General features: G+C 59.3%; 1 protein-coding gene across 1 annotated transcript; it reads right to left on the bottom strand.

The window, feature by feature from the left end:
- Positions 1-8: 8 nt before the first annotated feature.
- SUSD3 (sushi domain containing 3) lies at positions 9-12893 on the bottom strand. Its single transcript, XM_059412041.1, has 5 exons — positions 12750-12893; positions 4122-4310; positions 2257-2401; positions 1599-1757; positions 9-562 (listed from the first exon to the last, which is right to left on the bottom strand). The coding sequence occupies exons 1-5, from the start codon at positions 12835-12837 to the stop codon at positions 367-369; spliced, it is 777 nt and encodes a 258-aa protein (XP_059268024.1). The 5' UTR covers positions 12838-12893; the 3' UTR covers positions 9-366.
- Positions 12894-19066: the final 6173 nt, after the last annotated feature.

The raw sequence follows: 19066 nt of genomic DNA, 5'->3' as shown, positions 1-19066 counted from the left end.
CAGAGCAGAAGCAGTGCCCAGCTCAGTCCTTGCTCTCTCTCCCCCGACCCCATGCAAAACGAGATTTGCTTAAAACATCTCCCAGGCTCTTTAAAGGAGCCAGCTGGGTGGGGAGGCTGCATCTGGTTCCGGAAACTCTGTGATGGCTCGGAGGACGCCTGTCTATAAAAGCTGCTCCAGAGGGGCCCCCCTGGGACAGGACAACGCTCTGGAGTCCCCAGCTCAGTTCCATGGGGGATCTCTAACCCCGGAAGCTGGTTTTACTGAGCCATCACAAGCTAGACACAGGTTGAGACGGTAGGTGGCTGGGTGGTGGGGTGTCCCTGGTCCTCCTGTGTGAAGGGCAGGCTCCAGACTCTGCCTCAGTCACCCCGGGACGTAGGCCATGTGCTGTCTGGACACTCCTGCAGTGGGCCAGGGGGCAGGCGGGGTGCGCCCCAGGTCGGCCACGTGCACCATCACCTGGGCACAGGGTGAGCTCGCAGGACAACTGGTGGTCCAGGGGTCCTTGTCCACGCCACGGGCCATGCCAGACAGCTCTCTGGTGCCCTCACCTAGGTCCCTGCAGGAAAAAGAGGCAAGGCTTGGGGGAAGGGCGGGGACCTGTGTCACCCTGCCCCCATGATAGGCCCCTGGGGCCTGGCCTTCCGTAGGCTTAAGCAGGCTCAGAACTGCCTTAAGCCTGAGGAGGTCCCTCCACTGGTGCCCCTGCCTGGGCCTCAGACCCCTCACCTGTATGAGGTACGTGATCCAAGAATCAGCGTACCCACCCTCCAAGGGTGGGAAGGGGCTACTTGGGGGTGGTGCTGAGGAAGGGGGCTCATTCAGAGTGTACCGAAACCCTAGGGGCCATTCTGTCATCCCAGGGCAGTAACTGGTTCCGGCTGGAATGTCCCTGGACCCTGAGGCCTTAGGTCAGAGGTCGTGGAGACAGGAGAGTGGTCCCTCGTAGAGACCGCAGCCCACATGCCCATGGGATGCTCGCCCAACCCGTGTCTGTGACCCGCACACATGCCGCCATGGGGTCCCTCGCGGAGACGCAGCCCAAATGGGGCTGTGCAGAAGCCTGGTGGCCCAGGATTCCACCTCTGTGGGACCACAGGCCCAGGGCCCGCACACGGCAACGGCCATCCCACTTAGGGTGCCCGGAACCCAGCCTCAGGTGCCACCTGTCGTGGGGTAGGAAGGCATGCATTTAAAGCTAGCAACACTAGGAGGTACTTTCTTTGCAGTCCACATGCAGAGACGGGACTCCCCGAGTCAGAGACGGGGTGTAAGAGGACATCCTTGTGACGGCTCAGAAAGCACATGCACGCATGTAGGAAGCATGAGAGACAGGAGGGGGAGACACAGGGAGTCCTGCTGGGGCCTCGGGAAGGGAGTTCATGCCTCTGCAGGTCTGAATTCCCAGGAGAAAGGCATCTGGCACAGGGTCTGGACCCTGGGTGAGAAGGACGTCCGGCCACTGGTGCAGGGGCAGGAGTTGAGGTCCAGGTAAGCCTGGGCAGTGTGTGGGGTGGTGGTATTCTGACCGAGCTGGGGGCCCGCCTCCCCCCGGTGGCCCCCTCAACGCCCCCCTCAACACCCCCCGTGCGCACGTAGTGAAACTGTAGTTGTCGTGGGCCTGGCCAGGACGGCCTGCGGGCCCCCCACCGCCGCCACCACTGTTGCTGTTGTTCACGCCCTTGAGGCCCAGGTAGGCAGGCGGCACTGTCTCCAAGTCCCCGGCTCTCAGCTGGAGCCACAGCTGGGTCGCCCTGGGGAGAGATGGGGAAGGATGCTCAAGATGCCAGACCTCGGCGAGACAGCCGCTGCAGCCGGAAGCTCTAGGGCCGGAGGGTGCCAAGGGCCACTCACACTGAGCCCCGAGCCGCACCCCTGCGGAGGGTTAAGATGGCAGCTCGCACCCTGTAAATATTTTATAAGAAACACACAGGCAAAGCTATAGTACGGTGAAGGTGGCGGTGGCCCAGCGTCTGGCCGCGCGCCCAAACTCCCTATCACTGGTCAGCCCTGCTCACCCAGCACAGTGGGGTGTGAGCCAGCCCTGCCTAAGCGACACCCAGCCCAGCCCTATGTGCATGGGGTGCCGAGCCCCCCACTGCCATGGGGCCACGCTCTGCAGCTTGGCTCCCTGAGGAGCCAGGGCTGCCCCAGGAGCCCCACATACCTACAGGAGGCCCCGGCACAGACGGCAGGGGCCCGTGACGAGCCCTCAGCAGCAGGTTGGCCCGGGGGTTGTGGGGGCCGGCGTACCTGTCGGATGGCTGCTCACTCCTCTTCATGCACCGCACGAGACAGCAGGTGAGGAAGGCCATGGACATGAGCAGGATGATGGCACAGCTGACGATGGAGGCGATCACGGCCACCTTGAAGCCGAAGGTCTCGTATGGCGGCACCGCTGCAAGCAAGACAAGGCTACTTCCTGCGCGGGGCTCGCCCAGGCTCTCAGCAAGCTCTGTTCCATGGCAGGGGAGCAGGGAGGTGCTGGTGGCTGGGGCCAAGCTCTGTGCATAATGTTGTTGGAGTGGGGCTATCAGGGAACTCTGTCATCTAAGGGTGTCTTGGGGCGCCTGGGTGACTCAGTTAAGTATCTGCCTTCGTCTCAGCTTCGTCTCAGGTCATGACCCCAGAGTCCTAGGATCGAGCCCCACATCCTGCTCAGCAGGAGGTCTGCTTCTCCCTCTCCCACTCCCCCGGCTTGTGTTCCCTCTCTCGCTGTCTCTCTTCTCTGTCAAATAAATAAATAATCTTAAAAAAAAAAAAAAAGAAAAAGAAAAGAAAGGGGTGTCTCGGCAGGGTTTTTGAAGGTGCATAGGAGCTCCGAGTGGCACACTGGGAACAGCTCTGACAGCGAGGTCAATGCTGGCCCACACACTGCAGCCTGGGCCCCAGATGCCCACACACAGCCCATGGCCTGCTTCCACAAGGTCACAAGCCAGCACAACCCTCCAAGGGCCTATGGGCCGTCACTTTCTGGAAGGGCTCAAAAGCAAGAAAAATGGCTGTGCTCAGGGTCAAATGGCCTTTGCCACTTAATAGCCATGTGGCCAGCTACGTGCTGAGAGGTGGTTCTATTTGGTTCTAAAGGGTGTTCTGGGAAAACAAGGCCTGGGGTCTCGGTATGAGCAATACTGCATATCCTCCCTCGCCACAGACACTGCTCATACCCCATATCCCCGTCTCCTGCCCTAGCTGACACAGCCCACCCACACAGAGGTCTTCTCCCGGCCTCCCCTACAGCTGCATGTCCACATTCCACTCCGTGGGGTGAGGAGAAGGGTGGGGAGCATTGTCTGAGGGCCTTCCTTGCCCTGCCTGGCAGGAGCAGCTGCTTCCATCCTGGGCCATGTCCCCGAGCCACAGCCCAGAGAGGCCTGGGTCCCTGTTATAGGAGGTGCCACATGAGATGCCCTTCCTGGGGGCCATGGGCAAGAGAAAGCTTGGTGAACCTGTTCTCTTGCGTTTCCTGTCTCCTGGAGTCTAATCTGACAGGCACCCTCCTTCAAAGACATTCATCCAGCACATGAGCATTTTAAAGGCTCTGAGAAGTGCTGCAGCCTATGACTCCTGCATTTTCCCACCTGTGTTGACCACAGAGCCCTCTCCGATGCACATACATCAACACAAAAGTGACCGCACTTTGAGAAATGCTGTTCTGGGTGTTATTAACACCCTGTACAACAAATATAACTCAAATACTGGAAAGCCGTCTCTTCACCCAGCTGGTAACATCAGTGCCCCCAGTTCGAGGATCCGTGGCACACACAACCCGGGGCACCCTCCTAGTACGATGGGCCATGTGCATGCACAAGAGGACACATGAATGAACAAACGTAGCCACCCACTTCAAAGACGACAGAGCGCTAGTTCCAATGTACAAGTGACCTCTTGGAGGTGAGCGGCCACCTCAGGGGCAGAGCTGGGGCCCCGCTGCTGGGCCTTGAGTGCAAACGAAGACATGGAGCCCCACGTGGGCTGTTGGGCTGCCAGCACCAGGAGTAGACCCTACACAGAGGCCCCACACTGACCCGTACCCACTGCACCCCTGCCGTGGATTGGCAGCCCCCCACCCCCGCAGGTGCTGAGTTGGGGGGTGGCTTCGGGGGAGCGGGACTCACATTTGCACATGGGGGTCACTGAAGACCACTCAGCGACACTCCCCTTCCAGGCACAGGTGAGGAGGCCAGACCCAACCATCTGGTGGCCTGAGGGGCAGTGGAACACAATGATGGTCCCCACGGAAGTGCCGTTGCCACGGAGGACTTGGAGGGTGCCCCTCGGTGGTGGCTGTACATGTGTGCACACGCCTAGGGAAGAAAAGAGGAGAGACGGTGTGATGACCCCACGCTGGCAGGCAGAAGCCCCACTAGCCCCACTAGCCACGTGACACTCTGGAGAAGGTCCCACGGCCCAGGCTAGCAAGTGTGTGGCAGCCATCAGACCGGTGACCACAGATAAAGGCAGAGCGGGTCCCACAGTAAGCGAACTCTGGAGGCTCCAAGGACCACAGTGTTGAAAACACAACTTTGTGTCAGACGACAATAAAGGCAAATTCAGGCAACCCCTGAAGGTGGTTTGAACGGCTCGGGTACACTGATGCTGGACTCATTACAGGACAGAACTGTCCACGTAGTTCCCTTCCCTGTGACTTTCCCAGTGTCTGCTTCTCTCCAGCTCCCTTTACTGTAGGACCACAGTACGTAACACACCTAACACACAAGCCACGTGTCTAGTGGCTGGTGGTGTGATCAGTGAGGCTTCGGTCACCAGGGAGCAGTAAGCAGCAGCATTGGTAAGGTTTTTGGGGGAGTCTGAAGTTATACCTGAATATCAACCACGTGGGGGTTATCACCCCTAACTGTGCTCCGCCAGGCTGCAAGTGCTCGGCGCCACTGAGAACCTGGGGGGGCCCACAGGCTGCAGTGTGAGGGAGAAGGTGAGCCAGGGGCCCTTAGGCTTTGTGCACTTCGTAGGGGCATGGCTCACTCTCGGATCAGCTGAGACACCCTGGGCACCTAATGGGTGCTTCGCTCCCATGAGCAGAGCAGTCCATCACTCCCTCACAGATGGGGAAACTGAGGCATGGCAAGGCCGGACAGTGCTTGGCCTTCCTGTGTGCACATGACCATCGCCAGTGTCACTGCCACCAGCAATGCAGCTCTGATAGAATGTTCTGGTCAAGAAGGACCCTCACGGAACTAAAAAAAAAAGAAGGACCCTCACTCCCAGCCTGGTTCAGCCCCCACAGCCATCCCAGAGGAGAGCAGGGAGGAATCCTCACCCCCACTTTCCCGCGGGGACGCCGATCTCGCGGAGGGGGCTGACGCCATGGGGAGGGGCCCAGAAGTAACACTCGGCATAGCAGGAGGGTCTCTCCCCACAGACTGCCCTTATGTATCAGCAACAGTGCCCAGAGTCACAACAGAGAAGTACAGGTCAAGCAGAAAAGAAAAACAAATGCCTCAAAAACCAGGGGCAGGGCAATCAGTTAAAAAAATTAAATACAAGGGGCGCCTGGGTGGCTCAGTGGGTTAAAGCCTCTGCCTTCAGCTCAGGTCGTGATCTCAGGGTCCTGGGATCGAGTCCCACATCAGGCTCTCTGCTCAGCAAGGAGCCTGCTTCCCTATTTTTTTAAAAATATTAAAAAAAAATTAAATACAAGACATTCATGTCAAAAAGGAAGAAGCAAAACTTCTTCATCCGATGACATGATCTTGGATCTAGAAAAATCCCCCAGGAATCTAGTAAAAACCTACAGAAACAAATAAGAATTCCCATAGGGCCACAGGAGGCATGACCGACACACGGAAATCTGCCATACTTCAGCACAGCGGCTGTGAACAGCCTGGGAGTGAGACGGAGACGTCAATCCCGCTTCCTTTTGTAGGATACACTGAACAAAATAAGGGCAAAACTTAAACCAGGAAAACTCTAAGACATTGTTGGTGGAAATAAAGTTCCTGAATGAAGGGAAGCCACCCTCCCTGCGGACAGGGAGACGGACTCCAGGGGACGGATGTTCGCCTCCGCTCAGCCGCACACGCAGCCTGGCCTCTACCAGAGTCCCAGCTGCTGCCCTTCTAGAAACCAACGGGCTGGTCCAAAAATTCATAAGGAATTGCCGAAGACCCAGCAGCCCACACAAAAATGATCTTGAAAAAGAACAAAGTTGGAGGACTCACACTTTCCACAAAGCTACGGTAACAAAGGGACAGACATCGAGGCCAGTAGTGCAGAGCTGAGAGCCCAGAAATAAATTCCTATTCCCAGTGAAGCGAGTTTCAACAAGGGTGCCAGGATGGTTCAGTGGGACCAGAACAGTGCTCCAGCAACCGGGCCTGACCACACTATTCACCTGCAGGCAGGGGAGGCCGCAGACTCCCGGCTGAGCAAGGAGCCTGATGGGCGGCTCGATCCCAGGACCCCAAGACGACCAGAGCTGAAGGCAGACGCTTCACTGACTGAGTCACCCAGGTGCCCTGCAGAAATTATTATACTGAATTACAGAAGGGACCTGAATCTAAAAGTGGGCACAGGATCGGACAGACATTTCTCTACAGATGTACCAGCGGCCATGACAAGATGCTCAGCTTCCTTCACCTTCAGGAAAGCGCTAATCAGATCACGGAGGTGCTGCTTCTCCTCCACAAGCATCTGTCCGTGACACAGAGGGGAACAGGTGTACCAGGGGTGTGGGAGCCCGAGCCCCGCACAGCAGGCGGGAAGGCAGGCGCGCAGTGGCCCTAGCGGGGCCCCGCACGCACGTGGACAGTCAGCGTGTGATGCCGCCACGCCCCGCTCAGCCACAGACCGGGGAGGGGAAAACACATCCACATAGACCTGTACACACACGTTCCCAGCAGCACAGTTCACAACAGCTGGAACCTAGAAACTGCCCTCCTGCCCACCCGCTGATCAACGGATAAACGGCACACAGAACAAGCCACACAGGGAGTATCGAAGGACAGAGGCGCTGACCACCCTGCGGCCCGGTTGGCCACAAAATCTCACGTGGTTGGACTGCATTTCTATGAACCTCCTGCATGAGGCCAATCCTCAGGCAGAGAGTGGATCAACCAGGGCGGGAGAGACACTGCTGCGGCATGCATGGCTTCTTTCTGGGGTGACGAAAATGTCCTGGGGCAGACCGTGGGGAGGGCTGCCCAGATCTGCCGGACACATTAAATACTGTATACTTCAGGGGCGCCTGGGTGGCTCAGTGGGTTAAAGCCTCTGCCTTCAGCTCTGGTTATGATCTCAGGGTCCTGGGATCGAGCCCCGTATTGGGCCCTCTGCTCGGCAGCAGGCCTGCTTCCTCCTCTCTCTCTGCCTGCCTCTCTGCCTACATGTGATCTCTATCTGTCAAATAAATAAAAATAAAATCTTAAAAAAAAATACTGTATACTTCAAAGAATGAATCACATCGTATATGAATTCTCTCTCAATAAAGCTCCAAACCTTTCAGGAAAAGACTTATGTCAATCAAAGAAATGCACATTTGAAACGTGAGGCATTGTTTTTGGGCTGCTGGCAGGGTCAACGGTAAAATGACTAGCCTACCAAGGTGGGTGGGGGGTGGAAGGGCGCTGACCTGGCACCCACCCTGTGGGGTGCCCAGTGGGACGCACACCCGTACTCCGGAGTGAACTCTGAACTAAGCAACCTCTCCCTCGACAGCCGGCCATGCATTCATGAATAGACGGAAGAAGGCCCAAGCCCGGGACCGCCACCAGGACCGTGGACCTGGACTCATGCAGTCCTTCTGGGCAGGGGGGTTTGGGAAGGGTAGATAGGCCACAGGCCGGTCACATGGTCACCCTGCAGCCAACACTTCCGAGTCCCCAATTTAGACCTGTCACTTCTGCATTCTTCTGTGCTCAGTGGCTTCCTTGGTACCGCCCTGCAAGGCCCTGGCCCTCAAGGAGGGAAGGCAGCTGAGTTCCGGGGGTGCTCGCCTTGGTCTGCACCACCCCCCTCACCAGCACCCAGTCTGTACAACTAGAACTTTCTCAAGAAAAGGTCCAGAGTCAGGGTCAGGCTAGAAGGCGTGATAACAACTCCCTTCAACTCTGCGAGTATGTCTGAGTATACTTAAGTATAACTTAAGACCCAGGGAGAGCGCCCCCAGCATGCGACATGGCTGCATGTAACCAGGTGGCCCTCTAGACCCCTACCCCTGGGGCTTTGCCGGCCCCGGGAATCAAGGCAGCAAGGGTGACACCAGCTGGGTGACCCTGTCACTCTGCCTCTCTGCGCCTGGGACCTGTCAGTGTGGCAGCTGGCTGGGCAGGGGGCCTGCCCCAGACAACGAGGCCCCAGCAGGGAAACCACCACTATCATTGGGACACAGTGCGCCCTGGCATGTGCACAGGGTGGGGGCAGGGCCCGCTACCAACAGTCACATCCTGAGCTGTGGCCAGTTCCGGTGGCCAAGGTACCCAACCTAGCTTTCACCACCCGGCAATGCTCCTCCCCAAGTGCTCCCAGCAGCGAGGATGGGAGAGTGCGGGGGTGGCGCTGACCCGCAGGTCCGCCATGGCGCACCCAATGCAAGATGGGAAAAAGGATGTGGGGCTCACGCTGTGAACACGCAGCAGGGCTCCAGGAGAGTCCTGGCCCCCACCCCAGCCCTGGGGCCTCAGACACTGCATCTCCCAGCAGCGAGGGGAGCTCAGACCCATCAGAGGCTGGGAGTTGTGCCACCAGCACGCGTGCAGCTTGAACACTTAAAAACCCAGGCCTGAGGAAATAATCCTGGTAAGTGAGGGGAGAATGAGGAGCCCTGCCCACAGCCCACCCTGCAGAGGGGCCAGGCTGGGCGCTCGAGCCTCTGTGATCCCGGAGCCTGTACGGGAGGCGGACAAGCAGGAGGGTGGTCCTGCTCTGTGGGGAAGACCCCAAACCGCAGGCCCCCTCCGTGGGGCAGGACTCTGCTCCACCGTCTCCCAGACCCAGGTTCTTGCTCAGACTCCATGTCCCCATCTGCGAAACTGGGTGCCCTGCCCCCAGGGTCATGAGGAGGACCACCCCATGGAAACCTTAGAGCCATGCCTGGGGCTCACTTACACTCTCCCCTGGGAGGGCACAATGCCTCTTCTGACCCTCCAGGCCGTGGTACCCAAGCCAACCTCCCAGCCCCAGGCTCCTACGGGCTCTCCTACATCCCTTCCCTGGCTGAGCCCATTTGCCAGACGAGGAAGCGGAGGTCCACCATGTCTACCCAGCACCCCAGGGTCCCCACAAGACCTTTCCACTGGTGACACACAGCCAGGCCAGAGCAGGGAGGCAGCACGGTGCCACTGGGGATTCGAAACACCTACCTACCCCAGCACCGCCCCCACCCCCGGCCCCCTGACACGTCCTGAGTCACCCAGGCCTGGCAGCTGGGCCAGCTGCTCCAGCGGCCGCATCCCCTAGACTGCAAACCCAGCCTCTGCCCAGCCTGGAGACCCCCCAGGACACCCCCCACCCCTTCACTACCCCACCAACAGTCCCTGCCTTGATGTCTAAGAGGCAAATCCCATCTTTCCCCCTCCCTGCTGAAAACCCACACAGACACCAGCGGCCAGGCCGGCCCTCCACCTGCCACTGGCCCAGACACTGGAAGCTGCACCCCTCAGCCTTTGCCGCCTGGCTCCTCAGGCTCTTTATGACCCCTCTCTCTTTTCTGCTATGTTCAAATACATCTTAAAGGAGGAAAAACACAGCAAATAGATTGGATGCAAAGAAGACACAAACCCAAACCAAACCTGTGGGCTCCCTGGACAGTAAACCTGTGGGCTCCCTGGACAGACCTGCGCTGGACTCGCACACGGGAGGGGGGCAGGGCCTGACCCTGGCGCTTCCCCAGCCCAGCCCGCATGGCCAGCGGGAGAAGAACAAGCCTCTCTTGTTAATCTTTTATCTGGAACCTTGGACCACAGGCCCACCCCTCTCATCCTTCTTCCTGGAGACCATGCTACCCTCAAACCCTGACCTCACCCACAGGGGTCCAGGTAAATAAGTTACCTTACCCCCTTCTGCCAAAGGATCACGGGAAATGGGGAGGCCAGCCTCAGGGCCAGCAAACCAAGGGCCTGGGTCCCTCTGCTGCAGGGGACTCTCTTCTTGCTCTGAGTCTGTTTCCCTCAAATGGAAAGGGAAACCCCAGGAGGAGAGTTTAAAAGGCTGACTTGCGCACACACAGGTGTTCTATGGAGGGTGGGACCCCCACGATCCCAGCAGGAGGGACAGCCACACGTGGGAGGCCCATAGCCCTGGTTGTATGTCCTCAGGCAAGACACTCGCCCTCTCAGAGTGCGTCTCCTTTCCCCATGGGGGGTGGGGGCGGGCCTGGACCTTGGCCACTGTGGAGACCAGGTCACCCCGGCATTCCCCTGGCGGCTGGCAGGTGACCTCACACCAGCAGAATACACAATGCCTTCCAGAGCAGAACCAGGCTGACTCCAACTCTTTCAGGGGAGAACATTGAGGCTCTGCCCACACCTGACAGGAGGCCGAGCTGGCCTTGCAGGGGAACACAGGCCACATCTGGATTCCCACAACTCCCCCTGGGCCTCAGTCTCTCCTTCATGAAAAGGGCAGAGGTCAGCTGTGCAGTAGGGCAGCAGGAGCGACGCCCAGGGCATGCCCTCACCATCCTGGGTCCTCCTGCTGCCCCTTCCCAGGCTCCTCCCTCAAGGCCTTCCAGAAGGTCCGGGAGTGGGGGCACCTCCGGCTGCTGGAACCCTGTGTCCCTCCTGCAGTCCTATACAATCTCCCCCATCAGGGAGTTGCTGGAGCTGCTCTGGGACGAGGGCCAGAGCCGGCGGGGGCCATGGGCAGTGGAAGGGTGGCCTCCGTGGTGGGCTGGGCACCCAGGCAGCCACTCCACAAAAATTTAAGCTCCTGCTCTGAGCCAGCCTCTCCCTGCCGACCTGCCCTTCAGCAGCCACACATGGGTGATGCGGGAAGAAGTCCAGGACACAGCTGGACTTCAACACCTAGTCTCAGGAGAACAGAGCAATGTGTCCATTTTACGACTACAGGAAAAACACCCCCCACTGCTATGTTTAAGGGAGCACCAAAGTGTCTCCAAAAGATCCCCCCCACATCCCTTCACAAGCCCACAGGAACAAGAGGGAATCCACAGCTCGAAAGACCAAGGCCACGGGGCAGGGGAATGGAGGAGTCTGGATGGACATGTTATCTGAGAGCAGAACGACCATGCCGGGGTGGGGGGGGCACACAGGCCCCCCAACTCCACCTAGCCCGTCGACAAGCATGGGGGCAGGTATACCATGCACATGGGGAAACTGAGGCGAGAGTCAGAGAGACGCATCCCAGGTCAGAGGGGGCTTCCGAACCCAAATGCAGGAGTAGGACTCCTATGGGCTGGGAGCGCCCCCTCCCCAGGCTCACATCCAGGAGAGGGCTGAGCGGTAGCTGATCAGAAGCAGGGGTGGAGCCGGGCTGGGCTGGCCAGAGGGCAGGGACTGGCCTCTAAGAAACCCCCCTGCCCCCCACTGCCCCAGGCAGAGTTCTCAGTAGTCTTTTGTATGCAAATACATCAGGGCCTCGGTCCTAGTCCTAAGTTCGGCTTGTGCAAGCCCCTTCTTGGTCAACACCCACCTCCCCGGGAGTGCGGCAACAAAGCCACAGGGTCCCCACGGAACACAGCAACAGCGGCAAAGCACCAAATGCAGGAGAGGATGGGGTGGGAGGGGTCGAAGAAGATAACCCCCCACCCAGCCGGGGCAGGTCTCAGCTCCCACTCCCCAAGCCGAGCACCTCTGCTCTGCAGGCAACTTACCTCCTTGAGCCTCAGTTTCCCCATTTGAGAAGAACCTGCCCACCCGTGCTCCGCCCCCCAGTGGCAGATGTCATTGTTTTAGGCCTGAATGGGCTGCCCCCAGGGGATGGGACCTGGGCCAGCCTGATCCTCCAGGTCCACCTTCCGCGTGTGGGAAGAGCCCCGTCCCGCACCTGGCCTGGGGCACAGGTGTGCAGAGACCCTCGGGCTCAAAGAGGAGGGGCAGCGCGCACTAAAGGGAGGCTCTGGGACATCTGCCGCTGCTTCTAGGAGGGTTAGGCTTCAGACGCAGTCATGCAGCAAAGCCAGCGTTCAAACCTGCGCCTTCGGAGGAGCTCCTACACCCCAGCCAAGCACGACGGGGAAGCCTCACCAAAACACTCTCGAAATCAACCACAAAGTAAGCCAACTGCCAGCCCTCCCTCCTTCCGGAGACCCCGGACCTCATGCGGGGCCCGGCAGTCGCGGGAGCTCGGGCAGGCGTCCTCCCCTCCAGGCTCAGTTTCCCCACCTGTGAAGTGGGGGGGTGGGGGCAGCGGCACCTCCCCGCAAAGCGAGGCAGGTTCCGCACGTCCGCCTCACCGACTTTCCCCGTAAGCAGCCGGCCAGGAGCCGGCGCCGCACGGGGAGAGGGCGCGCACCTGGGCTGGTGGGCGGCTGCGCGCCGCCGCCTGGTTTCGGGCCGCCTGGTTTCAGACCGCCTGCAGCCGGACTCCGGCTCTGCTGGGGTGCCGGCTCTGCCCGCGGAGTGGGTCGGGGAGGCTCGTTCTCCGGCGGGTGTCGGGCTGGGGGCCGTCCCGGGCCCGGCTGTGCGCCCCTTCTCCCGGCTGTGCACTCCTGCCCCCACGGCTGTGCGCACCCCCTCCCCGCCTCCGCCTTGCCGCCCGCCTCTCGACTTCCCTGTCGGTGAAATGGGTGCAGAGCCCCACTCGCGGCCCGCAGCCCCAGCGCTCACCTGTGCGGTTCCCCGGGGCGGGCTCCTCGTTCCCCGCACGCTCCCCGGGCCTCGCCTTACGGCGAGGGGTCGCGGCTACCGTGGGCATCCCTGCGCTCCGCCGCGCTCTGCGGGGACTGCGGGGCCCAAGCCCGAGGGGCGGGGCAGCCCTGGACACGCCCTCCAGGGGCCCCGCCCCACGGGTTTGGGGGCGTGGCCGGCCCCGCGGGAGCCCCAACCCCCAAGGGGCCAAGGTGGCTGTGCAGGAAGTCTGGCTCCAGGGCCTTGCAAGGGCTTTGCCCTCGGCTCCCGCCCCTCCGAACACCCCGGTCTCCCAGGCCAGGTGTCCTCCGTGAGGGGCACGTGGCTGCCCCATCTGTGTCACCGTGAGCCAGGCCTCTTAGCTAGGGCTCGATGTTGTTGTCTTCACTGAGGAACCCCGGGTGCTGGGGGCACATTCAGATCCCTGGGCTCTGGCTGTACCCCCACCTACACATGAGGGGGAACTGCCCCTCCAGTTCAACTACTTTGGGTCGTGGTACCGGGCTGGGTCCAGAGCTGCAGCCCGCCTCTTCCTTTCCCCAGACCCCGCCCAGTTCAGTCGCCCGTGCCCGCCCTGGCAACCGCCCAGGGGGCTCTCCTAACATCGACCCAGGATCTGAGGAGGCTCTGGGTGGCTCAGGCCGCTCCTGAGTAGGCTTGTCGCCCCTCAGGCTTGTCACCCTGCAGAGAAGGCGGAAGATGCTTTATCAGAAAGAACAGCAGATGCAAAGGTCCTGAGGTTGGAAGCTTGAGGAACAGCCAGAAGTCCCGTGGCTGACTCAGGAAGTCCGAGAAGTTGGCCCAGGTGGACAGGACTGGCTGGGAAGGGCCTAACAGGTGGCAGCAAAGAGGTGAGTGTTCTCCTGGGACCACAGAGTAGCATTTCAGCAGAGCAGCTCCCCGCCCCCCACTGGACTGCCCTGCACCTTTGCTTTCCCAGCCCAGTAGAATATGTAAGGGGCACACCCTTCTCCTGGGTGGGAGTTGCTTTCGCCCCATAATATCCGCTCCCCACTTCAGAACTGTGGACCACATAGGATGAGTTTCTTCCATTCCCTTGACTAAGCAGGTGTTTCCCATTTGCCATGTCAGGAAGCCAGGTGAGTCCTCAGGCCTCCTCCACGCCATGCCAGGGGACTGGAGCCCTAGAATTCCCTTCCAGATGCCCCCTAGCCCTTCTCCAGGGCTTGCACAGAGGGCTGGCCTCCAGGACCCCAAAATGCCGAATTGAGCCTGGCCACTTAGGGTGTGTAAGTCTTCTGGGGCTGCTGTAACAAGGGGCCGTGGACTGAGGCCCAGGATATAGCAATGTGCTCTCGGGGTTCTGGGGGGCCCGGCCGTGGACTGAGGCCCAGGATAATAGCAATGTGCTCTTGGGGTTCTGGAGGGCCCGAAGTCTAAAATCAAGTGTCAGCAGAGCCCCACCCACCCACCAAAAGGCACTAGGAAGGATCTGTTTCAGGCCTCTCTCCAGCTTCCCACAGTTCCTTGGCTGGTGGCAGCACCATCCCAGACTTCACATGGCTGGCAGTCCCTTTGTACATTTCTGTCTCTGTGCTCAAATTTCCCCTCTCATAGGAACACCAGTCTTATTGGAGTAACATCAGTCCTTTTGACCTCCCTGTAACTTGGTCACCTGGAGAAAGATGCTGTCTCCAAATACAGCATGTTTGGGTTGCTAGGGGTTAGTACTTCAGCCCTTAAATTTTGGGGGTGGGTGGACAAAATTCAGGCTGTAGCAGATGGTATCAAGGTCAGGGACAGACATTTTTCTCAGTGTGTGGCTTGGTTGCATGTTCTGGGTGTTCAAGTATGTGGTGCTGGCCTCCTTCTGTACCAGTAGACAGCTAAGGGTGGCCCATGACCTCTGCCATTTCCCATGGGAAACCATGTCCCTCATCATGGGTCAGGGCACACACATGCCACCAAAGCCATCTCCACAAGCAGCAGGAGGCCCTGGGGTTGGTTCTGGAAGGGAGTCCACAGCTTATAGGAGTCACGAGCTGAACTGCTCTGTCTACTGATTCTGGGGCCTCTTGGAGAGCCCAGCCATACTAACTGTGTGCAGGAAGGGAAACTGAGGCCTAGGAGGGAAAGCACTTGGCTCAACTCAAGTGCTTTGGGTAGACCCATTGCCTGGGCCAACCCCTGCCGGAAACCTCAGCCCCTTACCTCTGACGGTCTCCCGCCATGCCTTGGGCCTTAATGTTCCCATCCGAGGGACAGAGAATGTTGTGTCACCCTCCTGAGACCTCAGAGGCTATGACATGATCAGTGATGGAGTTGTGCCACAGAGGAGGCCACACAGGCCCCACTGGAGTTTGCACTTACCCCCGCCCCACCTGCCCCTGCCTCTCGGTGTCCTGGCTGGGAGCAGTGCCTGGACCAGGTCCAGCTGGTGCCTCATTGCCCTCAGGCACTGGCTGCCTCCTCCAGGAAGCCCTCCCTGCTTACCTGCCCCTACAAAGCTGATCTCTGTGTGTGTGACCTCAAAGCCAGGATTGTGTCTAAAACAGAGAGGACTGTGCTTCCCCTCATTCCTGTGGAAGAGACCAGGAAGGAACTTGTGGGCTGCTGTTGGAGAGGCAAGAAGCGCCCAGCACAGAAGCCTAAGGAACTGATTAAAGCCTTGGCCTCTCTGGCCCGCACCCCATTACCTGCTCCTCGTCTCAGTTTACGGCTGGGACCAGACAGTATGCTAGAACATTTGTGCCGTGAATGACTTTGTGGAAAGGCACTTGGGAGAGGAAAGGGGTCTGAGGCCCAGGGTCTCAGTGTTCTGGTCTGTAAAATGGGCCAACACACATGCTGCCAGAAACAAAGGGATGGTGAGGCTCTACCCTGGTGGGGGGGGTCCCCTTTTCCTGAAGGGCTGTCCCAGGTTGACTGATGTGTCCATGGGCACTGGTGGCCTGGGGTATGGGGAGCTGTGCATAAGCCCAGTGGGGGGCAGGGGTGGTTATTGGTGTGTTTCCCTCAAATCGGATAGTAACTGTAGAAGGGCTAAATGCTTTTTGTTTTCTTTAAATATTCCTGACTGTTTTGCTTCTACTCAAAAGAAGCATGAGATTTCCATCCTAAAAACCTCTGACAATGGACCAGGTCTGGAAAGTTCATTGCAAGATGGTAAGAGTTAGGGAAGCAACGTGGCCTCGTGGGCTGGCCCTTTTTTTTTTTTTTTTTTTTACTTAAAGCAATTTTCAATAAAATAATGTGGGCTTGTAGCTCCAATGAGCTGAATGTGTGGGGAGGACGTGCCCCACAATGATGCCTTCCGTGCACATGGGCCCTCCAGCTGCCCCACAGGAAGGCAGAGCCCGGTCCCCTTCCGCAGGTGAGCCCCTGCCCGGAGCCCGCTGCCTGCCAGGGCCCAGCTGTCACTGCCCAGCTGTCCTCCCTGACGGGCAGCCTGCACATGCCAGCTTGCCTGGCCTCTCAGGAGGGAGGGGGTGGGTTCCCCAAGTGTTATTGATCTGCCACCCACAGGTTCACAGCGATGGTTCGGGGATGACGCAGCAAGGCATCTGCCCCATCTCCTGCCGGGAGACAGGCCGCAGGGCCCCATGCTTCCCTGGAGGGTGAAGCAGGTGGTAGATTCACAGACAAGATCCCACCAGCCCCTCCCAGGCGCCAGACCTACACAGGGCACGGGACACAGCGGACACGAGAGGGACATGGCCTGCGGGGCTGCTCCCCACCTCTGGGCTGCAGGCCACTATTTCCTGCTTCTTCACTCTTTTTTGTGCCATCTGAAGTTTCTGCAACAAGCATGGATCCATTTAATCTGAAAACAGGAGAATAGTAAAACATTTAATATTAAGGGTCCTGTAACGACTGCATGAATTCACAAGATAGTCCAGGTCCCACGGTAAAAAGATGGGTGAGAACCCTTGTTTACAGATAGGCAAACTGAGGCACAGGGAAAGGGACTGTCCCATCCAGGGCCACGCACCTGGATGAGAGGGTTCTGGGCCCTGCTGGGGGCGGAGACTTGTGTTCACAGCCCCCATTGCTCCCCAGCAACTGGAGCAGTAGCAAGTGCACAGGAGGGTCAAGGGCAATCTAGGGGCTTAGCGCCCATGAGCCGGCTAAGCCTCTTTGAGCCCTGCACCTGCCCAGTGAGTCCCCAGTCACCAGAGAAGTGTGAGAGCCTGCCCCCCACGCTCCCAGCTGGCTCCCCAGGACAGGCCCCCTTGTTGCTCAGTGGGAGGCCTTGGGTGAGCCCTGCCCCTCTCTGGCCTCCAGTCTGGTTTCCACCTCCCCCAAGCGCTCTCCTGCAGGCACTTCGGAGGCCCAGGCCTAAGGAGTCCTAAGGGTGGCCCCTCATGGGGCCTTGGAATCTGGCCAAGGCCATCCAAATGGACAGATCAGGGAGCCCTGGCCCCAAGCAGGTACTGGGACAGCTCTCATTTCACAGATGGGGACCCTGGGGCCTGGAGGGAAGGGTCTGCCCCTAGCGACACTGCTCACCCAGACCTTCATGCCAAGGCCCAGGGGCCAGGGACTAACTGTCCAGCTCTCTGTGCCTCTGTTTGCTCACCAGCATAATGGGTGTGCTAGCACTCCTCCTACCTGGGCTGAGGGCCGACAAGATGTGCAGTGCCTCTGAGCATGTCCAGCATGGGAGGCCCACACTCGGGGCTGGTAGGAGGGGCTCTGTGTCATCACAGCAGAAGCAGGTCCACCAGATAGCAGAGCGGGAAGGGGCTGTGCACCCGCTCTCGCCCCCTTACTCTCCATGCCGACAGCCACGCTGTCCAATGACCATCTCGAGAACTTGGCTGCCTTTGCTTTATGGGTGAGAAACTGAGGCTCGGGCTTTCCAGCCGCACAGTTTGCTAAAGGGCTGCCCTAGTCGGCTACAAAAGAGAGAATCCCAGTGTCAGCCCAGGGGCAGAGTTGAGGACTTCTGAGAAAGGCCCTTGTGGTTCTGGGTCCTGCCCTCCCAGCATCCCGACGCCACTGCCCAGGGACGCTCTGGACCATGGGCTCATTTGTCCCTGGGCCAGTTGCTGTGGCCAGGCAGAAGTGCACGAGGACCAGGGCTCCTGGATCCTGCTGCCGTAAGCAGGGGATACTGCTTACAAGGGCCACAGTCATTTCTGCTCCTGAGTCTGCCATCGAGGCCCATCTGCAGAGGGCTCGCCCTTCGGGCTCCATGCCTCTCCCCAAGGCTGCCTGAGTTGGCTCCCAGAAGACAGGAAGTGCACATCGCCCATTTCTCTCAGCCTAAGCGTGGAAGTTCTCTTCTGTTTTACTCTGTTCTTCAAGCAGCCGTAGAGCTCGGGTTCCAGGAATGCAGACAGACCTTGTCTTTCAGTGCTATGATCCTTGGCAAATTTGAGAGCCACGTGGGAGTCCGGGCCCTGGGGCAGCTTGTCCCAGACCCTGCTTGTGTGTCTGCCAGGCCACCTGCACTCCAGCAGCCTGCTCCCGAGCGGAGAGTAGCATCAGATTCAGACCCCATAGGCGGGTGTGATGCCTCGGAGGTCTGCTGGAGCAGACATGCACAAGCAGGTGCACACAGAGGAGATCCCGGGGGGAGCAGCGCATGGTGTCAGTCCTGGAGGGGACACTCCCGTGTCCCAGGAGCTTCCCTGTACTTCTAGACTTCACAGGAATATGCAGTCCACCGTTGAGCCTCAGGTTGTCCTGCTGCCCTCCACCGGCATGTGGGCAAAGCCCGAGAGCAGAGACCGGGTCAACTCTTGAGCGCCTGCGGTCCTGCCGATGGTGCACGTGGATTTTCCTTCTCTTCAGACCCCTCTCAGCCTGAGTGGGTCCAAGTTCACGTGGCCATCCTGGGTTTTGCTGCACTCGTATCTCCCTCGTCCCCTGCACCCTATGCTCCTAAGATCACTGGAGACCACCTTGTTCCCAGCTCCTCTGTGGGGCTCAGGGAGGGCCGGGGGATTTTGAGGCTCACCCAGCTGGTGAAGGCCAGATGGTGAGTGCAGGCTGGATCTCAGTGCGGCTACATGCTCACTGGGACCCTTGTACAGTGGACAACCTGCTCAACTGAGCACGGTGATCCTTCATGCAGAGCATGCTGCTGCAGACTTCAGAGGGCTGGATGTTCCCAGGTCCTGTAGGAGGCAGCCACCGCCTCTGTAAGCCAGACTTAAAGGGGTGATTAGGCTGACCAGTCCCTGGTGAGCCCTTCCCATCTCTCATGTCAACCCATCCCACCATGGAGTGCCACCTGGCTGCTCTTACCACCAGCCTCCATGATCTCCCAGGTCCACAGGGCCCAGGAGGAAAGCCCTCTGTAACACTGACTTTTCTCCCATCTTACC

Source organism: Mustela nigripes, chromosome 9 (assembly GCF_022355385.1).
Source record: "Mustela nigripes isolate SB6536 chromosome 9, MUSNIG.SB6536, whole genome shotgun sequence".
Classification (NCBI taxonomy): domain Eukaryota; kingdom Metazoa; phylum Chordata; class Mammalia; order Carnivora; family Mustelidae; genus Mustela; species Mustela nigripes.
This window is presented reverse-complemented; position numbering and strand designations above follow the sequence as displayed.

Bases quoted from the DNA above. Each gene is read 5' to 3' on its own strand.
- SUSD3 (XM_059412041.1), bottom strand. From the start codon at position 12,837: ATGCCCACGGTAGCCGCGACCCCTCGCCGTAAGGCGAGGCCCGGGGAG. The intron at 2,402-4,121 runs GTGAGTCCCGCT...TCTTGCTTGCAG, and splicing joins AGTGACCCCCATGTGCAAAT to CGGTGCCGCCATACGAGACC. The intron at 1,758-2,256 runs GTACGCCGGCCC...ATCTCTCCCCAG, and splicing joins AGTGAGCAGCCATCCGACAG to GGCGACCCAGCTGTGGCTCC.